Below are 12,322 nucleotides of genomic sequence, written 5' to 3'. Positions count from 1 at the left end.
ACTACTCCCTCCAAAAACAAAGCGCAACAAAGCAACAGCAGCAGTTCTACACCGTGGTCCTGTGCAGCTACCTGCGGGAAGAAAAGGTTCTGTAAGCAAGTCTCTCTTACGCTACAGTTCACTGTTGAGGGTCCAGTCCTTTCTCTATCACTTGGGTCATGATTCCCTAGGACTTACAGCCCTCTCTGTACTATCTTCCTTGAATCCAGTTTATAGCATCCATCTGACAAGCAATCAAAGGATATTTTGGTCCTTAGCCATTAGTTTGATTTACATGGCCTAGTCAATCTAGCATTGGCAACTCCCTAGGAGAAGCTTTCTGAGATGAAAGCACAGGAAAACTTCTTAGTAAGATAAGGCAGGATAACTTGGTTCCATTACAACTATGCAAGCTCCAAACTGTGGGAAAAGAACACAAACTGAAGGTAGGGGGACTGGCCAGGAGAGCAGAGAATATTTAAATTGATGAACTTGCTTGCATAAATCAAGGAAGAGGCAGCAAACCCACATTCTGTACCTGCAAGAAGCAGCAGAAAGATAATGTAAAAGATAATGTTGTATTATAACTACACAGTTTGAATGTAGTCTTTCTTCATTTTTGAGATGTTGGTATGCCTTAATAGTACTTGATCACATATTTTTATTCAAACACTTACTTAGATAAATGCATGTCCTTTTATAAAACTATATAAACAAAAGCTTTTACCTTTACCTTTTACATATTGCTTCTTAATAATTTGAACTGGATACTTGGAGATACCTTGGATATTCTGTAAATAAAATAACAGGAAGTAAAAATTTACAGGAATTGAAAATGTATTTTAAAAGTATAATTTAGCAGAACGTCAAATATTAATTTGATTACATAATGTTAACATATTTTGTTTGTTTTATATTAAACAATATTTGAACTATATTTTGACAATATACATATACTTAATTTTTCAGTACATAATGTAAAATTAAGATTTTGAATTATATGACATAAAAACCCAACTAATGGAAATGATAATTATGTATGGCATACACTCACATGTATGTCATGAAATGTACACTAAAATTTCAAGTATGGAATTGGGGTGTTAGAGAGTCTAGTGGGGTTAAGATGGGTAACTAAATTATTGTATCAACAGATGAGAAAGAGAAGCAAGCACAGCAAAACTATGAAAATTGAGTGTGGTCTGGAAAGCCATATTAAGTAGAAGAGAAGGCAATAAAGACTTACATGATGGAGAATTGAGAAAGTCTAAAAAGCTTAAGAGAAGAGAAGGCATTATTATGATAAGAGAGATTTGAAGTAAGTTTTGGGTGGAGTGATTGCCATATATGCAGGTTACTCATGTTGGCTTAAGAATCATTAAATTAGGGTACGAGGTTAAATCTGGACTCTTTCATATCATAATACATAGAATTGTTATTTTGCTTATCTAAAAAATATGTTTTTAGTTAACCCAAGTAGCCATTCTGTGTACTGTATATACTTGGAGCCAATCTGTCAGCGCAGGACAGGATGCTTCAGGGCAACTTGGAATAGTGGGGGAAACACATGGCTGGGTACACTTTTCTGCTCCTTTAGAGAAACAATATTCATCCTAGCTGCAGGCTACGGCTTACACACTGAAAGGCTGATCAAACCCCCAAGCTAGCAGATCACTTCTCCCAGCACTGTGATGCACCAGCCAGGGCAGTCAGCCAGAACGTTACCCTAAATCTAGAGCAAAATCCCTCTCTGCTGTTACACCGATGGGAAGGGCCTGGGCCAGACTTAAATTCAGCCGGAGATGTCCAGAGCAGAGCTCTAGTAAATATTTTCAAACCCTCAGGAGCCCCGGTGTGCCTTGCAGGGCTGAAGCCCTGAGCCCTGTAGCTCTGGGAAATACTCAATGAGAATTTAAGCCCTGGGAAAATTAAGGGTTCTGAACACTCTTTTCCTCTACTAGCACACCTCTGCAACACAGGACAAAGTTTTGCCCTATATTTAGCATTTTATTTGCTATTCCACATTTTTCTTCACCCTTTTCTTTGGAACCATCACCTGGTAAAAGCAAGTGGGCATACATTGCTGTCAATTTTTCTGTGACTGAACAAGAAAGACACCTGTGGATCTTTGCCCTTCTTTACTATAATATTTCTGGCGTACTGTGAAACTTTGAACAATGAGAATGGATATCTAGATGAATCATGCTTTATGTAAGGATAGGATTTAAGTAAAAATCTAAGATTTTCCAAAGTTATAAGATGTTCTAACACAGTTGTCTTCGCTTTTGGGAATAAAATTGAATTCTACAGGAATTGTTTATCCTTGAAAGACTCTTACATGTTGATCCTGATTTGTGGATGAACCACCAAACATAATAATTCAGACAAAAAGCTTTTTTTAAATTTTAACCTGTTTTATCTCAAATATTATTTTCAGATACTATAGCATCATGAGCTTACACTGCCTACTATTGTTGCATTTTTAAATTTATAATAAATTATGGAAGGGGTTGTTTATTAAGTACAGCAAATGTACAAGTATAAAAGCTGAGAACTGTCTAGCTTATCAGTAAAGAAGACAATGCAGGGCTAGGTGTCAAAGGGATAATAATTTAGCCTTCACTTTTAGAGACCTGGATTCACAGCCTGTAAGAATTACCAATGAAAGGTATCACTGAAATCAGTAAGGACTATCAGTGAAGTGTGAAACATGACATCCGTGATAACTTCCTCCTGTTACTTTGTAACACTATTCCCCATCACCTGGACAGGCAGCATCTGACAATACATGACACGTAACATCTAGCATATGATAATGTGTGTCAACCCAATTGTTATCAGTTCATATAATACATCTGTACATAACTCAGTGGTTAGATGAAAGTGCCAAAGTTATATGTTGGAGGATTCAAGAATGTTGGGAGCAGGGATGTACAATTTCAAAATAAGAAAAGTCACTCCCTATGCAGTTTTGAACTCAGAACCATTTTTTTTAAAACTAAAAGGTATGCAATCAAATTAAAAAGTAAATTAAGTTAAAATTTTAGCAATCCATGTACACCTATAATGGAATAAAATAGAAAAAAGTAAAAATGATTTCCCCCAGTACCACTATGAGGGTATTCACAATTAAATGTTTCAGAGTAGCAGCCGTGTTAGTCTGTATTCGCAAAAAGAAAAGGAGTACTTGTGGCACCTTAGAGACTAACCAATTTATTTGAGCATAAGCTTTCGTGAGCTACAGCTCACTTCATCGGATGCATTCAGTGGAAAATACAGTGGGGAGATTTATATACACACAGAACATGAAACAATGGGTGTTACCATACACACTGTAATGAGAGTGATCACTTAAGGTGAGCTATTACCAGCAGGAGAGCAGGGGTGGTGGTGGTGGTGGACCTTTTGTAATGATAACCAAGGTGGGCCATTTCCAGCAGTTGACAAGAACGTCTGAGGAACAGTGGGGAGTGGGGAGGGGGGATAAACATGGGGAAATAGTTTTACTTTGTGTAATGACCCATCCACTCCCAGTCTCTATTCAAGCCTAAATTAATTGTATCCAGTTTGCAAATTAATTCCAATTCAGCAGTCTCTTGTTGGAGTCTGTTTTTGATGTTTTTTTTGTTGAAGAATTGCCACTTTTAGGTCTGTAATCGAGTGACCAGAGAGATTGAAGCGTTCTCCAACTAGTTTTTGAATGTTATAATTCTTGACGTCTGATTTGTGTCCATTTATTCTTTTACGTAGAGACTGTCCAGTTTGACCAATGTACATGGCAGAGGGGCATTGCTGGCACATGACAGCATATATCACATTGGTAGATGTGCAGGTGAACGAGCCTCTGATCGTGTGGCTGATGTGATTAGGCCTATGATGGTGTCCCCTGAATAGATATGTGGACACAGTTGGCAATGGGCTTTGTTGCAAGGATAGGTTCCTGGGTTAGTGGTTCTGTTGTGTGGTGTGTGGTTGCTGGTGAGTATTTGCTTCAGGTTGGGGGGCTGTCTGTAAGCAAGGACTGGCCTGTCTCCCGAGATCTGTGAGAGTGATGGGTCGTCCTTCAGGATAGGTTGTAGATCTTTGATGATGCGTTGGAGAGGTTTTAGTTGGGGGCTGAAGGTGACGGCTAGTGGCGTTCTGTTATTTTCTTTGTTGGGCCTGTCCTGTAGTAGGTGACTTCTAGGTACTCTTCTGGCTCTGTCAATCTGTCAATGTGTATAAGATGGGCCTCTGCCTAAACAACACACACAAATATATAGTGCATTACTAAATTAAGTCCATTATTTTTTCACATTACAGGAAAACTAAGAACATTTTTCTCAGCCCACTAATGTGCAGACTGACAAGGAAAGAAACACTTGTTACCACGAATAAAAGTTTTGAAATTTATTTTTTGTTTTTTAATTCTTGATTTGAAAGTAGCAATTCTAAACATTTGTGTTGATAGCCATTCTGATGTAAAATAATGTGGGGTTTGTGATACCAGGGATAAATTTTCAAAATGACAGCTATATAAATTGTGTGCACATAATCCACATTTATGTGCACAAAACAAGTATAGTAAATGGGTGTCTATGTGCTTGTTAATGTGAATAATGTGGACAGTCTAAGTGGGTGTGCGAGCTGCTGGATGCTCAGCATTTTTGAAAATCAGATCACTGATTGAAATCAGATCACTGATTCCAATATTTCTAGGTATAGATTTAAGAGTCTACCTACCCATTTGTCTTAGAAGTTTTTCTTCTGACAATTCAATATTGAATATTATTTTATATTCTTTTTCATTGGGCTTTCACAAGGCGAGTGACACTGCTCACCAAGATGTGTGATTCCAGCTCTATGTTAAGGAATGCCACTTGTAAACAAAAACTTTAAAAACAATAACTTTCAGTTATTCCTGCTGATTGGAGAGCCTGAACTTGTGAATTTCCAAATTCCTGCACAAAGTGAAAATGATACAAATTTCCTTTAGAAATTACTTTACCAAGGTAAAAGAATGCTGTATTACAATCCTATTCTCACTGAAAACCAAATGCAAGTACAGTGTTCATCATGCTAATTTTAGTGTTTTCAGAAGTTTTACTAATGTCTCTTAAAATTCCATTCATGCAATCCCAAGGCAAGAAAAATGTATACTGCACCTATTTTCTCATGGAAAATAGTCAGCAAATTACAATTTAAATAACTCTTCAGAAGAGAATTTGGAAAATGTGTGCAAGTTAATGCTGATTTTTAAGAGCATTTAGAGATTTAAGAAGGTAGAGAAACAAAGACAAGGAACTTAAAAGAAGCCTCTTCATAAAAATCTTCTCACTACTTGAGTCTGACAGTTCTCTAAAAGTATTATTTATTATTTCAGAGGTGGATGGTTGATGTGCCTTAGGAATATGGCTATAACTTCTCTAGTAGCACTTTGCACAGCCTATTAATTTATGTATCGAGTACAATACTGTAACCATGTCATAAATGCTATCTTGACATGTGATTATGGTCCTATGATGTTAGATGGAGACATCCACAGGATTGTAAGAAGTAACACAGAAACAGAACCATTCTCTCCCAAGTTATAATATTGTTATGTTACTCTGAATTGAGGCTCTAAACAGGGAAGAAAAAGCAAGTCATGAAAGAATCCACCATTGGCACTTCCTCATTGTTTCTAGATGATCAAAGGCCCTGGAGGTTTTTCGCCTTCCTCTGTAGCATGGGGCACGGGTCACTTGCTGGAGGATTCTCTGCTCCCTGAAGTCTTTAAACCATGATTTGACGACTTTCAATAGCTCAGACATAGGTGAGAGGTTTTTCGCAGGAGCGGTGGGTGAAATTCTGTGGCCTGCGTTGTGCAGGAGGTCAGACTAGATGATCATAATGGTCCCTTCTGACCTTAATATCTATGAATCAAAAAAGCAAGCTATTCTACTGTATGATTAACAAGAGAACTCTGGAATTAGTTTAAAATGTCAGTAGTTGTACATGGAAATGCCAGATAAAGAATAGCGATAGCCGTGTGTAAAAATAAAATTTTAAAAAAGAGCCTACAAATTTCAGTAGACTGCTCAATCATCTTTCTAGAGAAATATATATTTTATATATAAGAACAAGTGGGTTCCCTATGTGTAGTACACTTCAGGTTGCACATGCACTCCATAACCTGGGACCAGAGAATTTTTCCTATCAGTGTGTGTTTGGTCTGCACGTGTACCCCCACTCTCCTTTGTGTGCTCCACCGATGGTATAAAGAGGGCTGCTTTTCCATTGCCATTTTAGTTCCTTCTCCACCAGTAGGACCTGAGGCAGAGGGGCAGGAAGATGGATAATCTACTGCACATAGGGACAACACATCTCATGGAACTCCAGTTACTACAAGGCAAGTTTCCTTCTGTCATAAATATAAAGGGAAGGGTAAACACCTTTAAAATCCCTCCTGGCCAGAGGAAAAATCCTTTCACCTGTAAAAGGTTAAGAAGCTAAAGGTAACCTCGCTGGCACCTGACCAAAATGACCAATGAGGAGACAAGATACTTTCAAAAGCTGGGAGGAGGGAGAGAAACAAAGGGTCTGTGTCTGTCTGTGTGATGCTTTTGCCAGGGACAGAACAGGAATGGAGTCTTAGAACTTAGTAAGTAATCTAGCTAGGTATGTGTTAGATTATGATTTCTTTAAATGGCTGAGAAAATAGCTGTGCTGAATAGAATGAATATTCCTATCTGTGTGTCTTTTTTGTAACTTAAGGTTTTGCCCAGAGGGATTCTCTATGTTTTGAATCTAATTACCCTGTAAGGTATTTACCATCCTGATTTTACAGAGGTGATTCTTTTTTACTTCTATTAAAAGTCTTCTTGTAAGGAAACTGAATGCTTTGTCATTGTTCTAAGATCCAAGGGTTTGGGTCTGTGGTCACCTATGCAAATTGGTGAGGATTTTTACCAAACATTCCCCAGGAAGTGGGGTGAAGGGTTGGGAGGATTTTGGGGGGGAAAGACATTTCCAAACAACGTTTTCTCAGGAACCCAGATAAAGTTTGGTGGTGGCAGTGGAAGTCCAAGGGCAAAGGGTAAAATAGTTTGTACCTTGGGGAAGTTTTAACCTAAGCTGATAAAAGTAAGCTTAGGAGGTTTTCATGCAGGTCCCCACATCTGTACCCTAGAGTTCAGAGTGGGGAAGGAACCTTGACACCTTCTTTGAGTGCTTCAGGTGATTCAGTGTCCTTCTCAAGGAGGCAGGTACCCGGAGTCCTATGCCACAATGAAATGTAGAACTGACCTGCCCAGGAAAGCATCCAAGGCAGCTAATAGTGTATACAGAACTCCAAGTCGTTGCTCTACAGATGTCAATAATAGGGACATCCTGGGGGGAAGCTACCAAGGCTGCTTGGGCTCTTATTGAATGTGCTCTCATGCTGCCCTCAAGGAGGACATTACTACTCCTGGGGAAATTCTGCACCAAAATATTAAAAATTCTGTGCACAATATTTTAAAATTCTGCAAATTTTATTTGTCAAAATAACACTTTATAATCACACCAGTTTCAATTATTTTGGTAATTTGTTTCAAAAAACCTGTCAGCAAGTATGTCTGTAACACTACAGACACATACAAAAATTCCCCCAGGAGAAGAGAGTTAAAGAAACCCCTATGAAACCCAGTTCCTGCTTCTCTGCCCCTTCCCTCCCAGAGCCCAGCCACTCACAACCCCTTTTCCCCAGAGCTGAGCCCAGCCATGCCCCCACCCCAGCCCAGACACTCTCACCTCCTTCCCCCCAGAGCCCAGCCATGGGCCGCCCCCAGCCCAGACACTCACACCCCTCCTCCCCAGAGGCCAGCCACAGCCCCCCCCCCCAAATCCGGACACACATATCCCCTCACCCCCAGCATCTCAGACACTCACACCCCCTTCCCTCCAGAGGCCAACCATGCCCCCTCCTCCCCAGAGCAAGCTGCATCCCCCACCTCCGCCAAGACACTTACCGATCCTACCCTCCTAGATCCCAGGGATCCAGAGGGAGAAATGGCTTGATGCTGGGTTCTGGGCTTGCACAGACTTTCCTGCTTTTCAGACTTTCCAGACTTTTCCTTGCACAGACCTCCCTCCAGGGTGTGTTGGGAATTGCAGCTGCTGGGAACCCTCCAGTTCCCTCCCTCTCCCCCTAGCCTTGTCTTCTATTTGCAAGCTGAGCTCTGCCGAGTCCAGCAGACCCTAGTGGTGGTCAACATCTCTGCAGCCCATTTCTGTGGGGAGAAAAGGAAATTCTGCGTGCCCAACATGAATTTCTTCAAAATTCTGCATTGTGCAGTGGCACAGAATTCCCCCAGTAAATCATTGTACTGCTCATAGCAAAATATTATGCATCCTGAGATCCATTTTGACAGCCTAAATTAATGCAATAGGTTTACCATGAGTGCCCCTAACTCCTCTACCCTCTAGCCAATGTGATCAGGTACAAAATTGCCACCTTTATGGAAAGGTCTTGTAGACAGCAAGATGCCAGATGCCACTTCACTTCTTCTTACTGGTGTGTGGTTTACAGTAGGACACAGGTAACTGGATACATTGGTTGATGTGAAAGTCTGACACTACCTTAGGGATGAACTTCAAGTATAGCCTCATGGATACTTTGTCCTTGTGAAAGGACACGCAAGAGGATTATGTTGTAATAACTGGGCCTACAAATTTACCCTAATTGTGAGCTCAACTGTAAAAAAGTAGAAGTGAGTGAAAATTCAAAAAGTTTCAAAATAACCTGTAACAACAAATGTTGATGGGGAAATGTGCAAAAAGAAAAAAATCAAAAAGGCCCACTAATATAACTCAAGGATTATGTTAAGATGATGACTGGTGAACAAGAAAAGTGGGGGACTAGAAATGAATTAGAGTATCAGAAATTAGACTTTTGGGGGGACAATTGTTAACTGAAAGAAGGGAAAGGAGTAAGCTTCACCATCATGGCTGCCACCTCCACCATCTTCTCAGATCGTGGGATCCACCAGGGTGCTTTGAAGTCCTGGCAGATGGATCATAGGGCAACTTACAGAGGTATGCACCAGGACAATGGCCTCCACATATAGCTGTGAGCAGCATGCCCCTCCATGCCTGTTGATGGAACAGACTATCATCATATTGTTCAAAACATCTAGACTGACTGGCTACGAATCATGGAATCATAGGACTGGAAGGGACCTTGAGAGGTCATCTAGTCCACTCCCCTACACTCATGGCAGGACTAAGTATTATCTAGACCATTCCTGACAGGTGTCTGTCCAACCTGCTCTTAAAAACCTCCAGTGATGGAGATTTCACAACCTCCTTAGGCAATTTATTCCAGTGCTTAACCACTCTGACAGTTAGGAAATTTTTCCTAATGTCCAACCTAAACCTCCCTTGCTGCAATTTAAGCCCATTGCTTCTTGTCCTATCCTCAGAGGTTAAGAAAAACAATTTTTCTCCCTCCTCCTTGTAACAACCTTTTACATACTTGAAAACTGTTATGTCCTCTCTCAGTCTTCTCTTTTCCAGACTAAACAAACCCAGTTTTTTCAATCTTCCCTCATAGGTCATGTTTTCTAGACCTTTAATCATTTTTGTCGCTCTCCTCTAGACTCTCTCCAATTTGTCCACATCCTTCCTGAAATGTGGCACCCAGAACCGGACACAATACTCCAGTTGAGGCCTAATCAGCGCAGAGTAGAGCGGAAGAATTACTTCTCGTGTCTTGATTACAATACTCCTGCTAACACATCCCAGAATTATGTTTGCTTTTTTTGCAACAGCTTTACACTGTTGACTCATATTTAGCTTGTGGTTCACTATGACCCCCAGATCCCTTTCTGCAGTACTCCTTCCTAGGCAGTCATTTCCCATTTTGTATGTGTGCAACTGATTGTTCCTTCCTAAGTGGAGTACTTTGCATTTGTCCTTATTAAATTTCATCCTATTTACTTCAGACCATTTCTCCAGTTTGTTCAGATCATTTTGAATTTTAATCCTATCCTCCAAAGCTCTTGTAACCCCTCCCAGCTTGGTGCCGGCAGCAAAATTTATAAGTGTACTCTCTGTGCCATTATCTAAATCACTGATAAAGATATTGAACAGAACCAGACCCAGAACTGACCCCTGTGGGACCCCACTCGTTCTGCCCTTCCAGCATGACTGTGAACCACTGATAATTACTCTCTGGGAATGATTTTCTAACCAGCTTTGTGAATGTGAAGGAGAAATTGTTTGCAGGACAGCCTGATTGCTCTAAACTTCAATATGATGATGTGGAGCATAGATTCTTGAGAAGACCATGTCCCTTGCACTACCTGCCCCTCCATGTGTGCCCCTCACCCTATGAGGGATGTACTCATTGTTATCATCTTTGTTAGCAGTGGGGAACTAAACAGGAAGCCCCCACACACATCCATACACCCCTATCTTTCCACCAGATAAAGAAGTCCAGGACTTTTCAAGGAACCATGACTAGAAAGTCAAGACTGTGTCTGCCTGAGGCGTACGCTGTCTGTAGCCATCCTTGCAGGCATCTGAAGTGAAGTCTTGCAAATGGGGCCATGTATGTTTTTGCAGCCAAATGACTCAACAGGACCAGGTAAGATGACACGGATGTCCTGGGGTTCATCTGAATTTACTATGAGAGTCTGCTCATACCAGACAATCTCTTTCTTGATAAGTATGTCCTGGCCAATACTATATCTAGCATTGCCCTGATAAACTCTATAGTTTACATTAGTTCCAGGGTAGACTTTTCAAGGATCACCCTGAGACCTAGCCTCTTGAACAAGTCCAGATACACTGTGGTCACTTCCTGAGTTACCTGGTAAAATATTACCTGTAGGAGCCTGTGACAGGGCGCGCCTGACCCACACTGGTACTGCAGGGGTTAACTCCTCCCTTTCGGCAAACTCCGGCTAGAGACCAGGCATAAAAGGGAGCAGCCCAGCTCATTCAGGGCTGACTACTGAGGAGGGAGGATGCATGTTGCAGGCCCCAGCTGGCAGAACCAAGAGGTGCCGAAACCCAGGTAGATGCCCAAGCATCTATGAACACTCAAAGAGTGTTGGAGTGGCTGAAAGCTGCCCAGGCCTAGGAGCCCAGAGACATCTGGGCCAATGCACCAGGACAGGGTAGGAAGTAGCTCACAGGGACTAGTCATTGTGCTGGTGGCATCAGTGTGTTTTGGTCAGATTCTCCACTGACTTAGTGGCGAGCACACTTGCTACTTCCAGGGCCCCAGCCTGGGCCCCAGTGGAGCAGGGAGGGCCTGGGTCCCTTGACCTGGCTGCCTCCCACCCCTAAGTGGTGGCTCACTTCCCTGACTGGCCACTAGGCCAATCAGCCCTGCTGAAGAGGGCAGCAATACTGACTTTGGCTGCTAGGCCACCCCAGCAGAAAGGCAGCCATATTGACCTTGGCCGATAGACTATGCAGATATATAGACCCTGGTCAGTAGGCTACATGGCCCGCACCTGAGGGCAGCCATCTAGACTTCGGCCATTGGGCCACACAGCCTGGAAGGAGAGGGCAGCCATTTTGACTTTGGACATTAGGCCACACTACCCCGAAACCCAGAGTGATCATGCAGACTTAGCAGCAGGTCTATAACAACTCTTACCCCATCCCAGAAAGGGGATGGGGCGCACCTGCCCCATGACAGAACCAATCCTCAAAGCAGGGGTACACTGCCACCCCCTGCTGGTGTAAGTGAGTTGACACCACTAACAGTAACTTGATGAATCCTCTTGGTGCCATTGAGGATCCGAATGGAGCACCAGGTCCTGGCTGGGTTGCTAATCGGAGACAAACCTCACAAATCTCCTGTGTGCCAGATGGATGTTGTCATAAATATAAAGGGAAGGGTAAACCCCTTTAAAATCCCTCCTGGCCAGAGGAAAAATCCTCTCACCTGTAAAGGGTTAAGAAGCTAAAGGTAACCTCGCTGGCACCTGACCAAAATGACCAATGAGGAGACAAGATACTTTCAAAAGCTGGGAGGAGGGAGAGAAACAAAGGGTCTGGCTCTGTCTGTATGCTGCTTTTGCCGGGGATAGACCAGGAATGGAGTCTTAGAACTTTTAGTAAGTAATCTAGCTAGGTATGTGTTAGATTATGATTTCTTTAAATGGCTGAGAAAAGAATTGTGCTGAATAGAATGACTATTTCTGTCTGTGTGTCTTTTTTGTAACTTAAGGTTTTGCCTAGAGGGATTCTCTATGTTTTGAATCTAATTACCCTGTAAGGTATCTACCATCCTGATTTTATAGGGGTGATTCCTTTTTTTCTGTTTACTTTTATTTCTATTTAAAGTCTTCTTATAAGAAAACTGAATGCTTTTTCATTGTTCTCA

General features: G+C 41.7%; 1 protein-coding gene across 1 annotated transcript in view; it reads right to left on the bottom strand.

Annotated features, from left to right (window-relative positions):
• POLN (DNA polymerase nu) overlaps positions 1 to 12,322 on the bottom strand; it is a 226,331-nt gene that overhangs the window by 57,538 nt on the left and 156,471 nt on the right. The window contains exon 17 of the mRNA XM_075128232.1: positions 713 to 770. Coding sequence (XP_074984333.1) covers positions 713 to 770 — 58 coding nt within the window. The remainder of the gene's footprint in view (positions 1 to 712; positions 771 to 12,322) is intronic.

Source organism: Caretta caretta, chromosome 4 (assembly GCF_965140235.1).
Source record: "Caretta caretta isolate rCarCar2 chromosome 4, rCarCar1.hap1, whole genome shotgun sequence".
Classification (NCBI taxonomy): domain Eukaryota; kingdom Metazoa; phylum Chordata; order Testudines; family Cheloniidae; genus Caretta; species Caretta caretta.
This window is presented reverse-complemented; position numbering and strand designations above follow the sequence as displayed.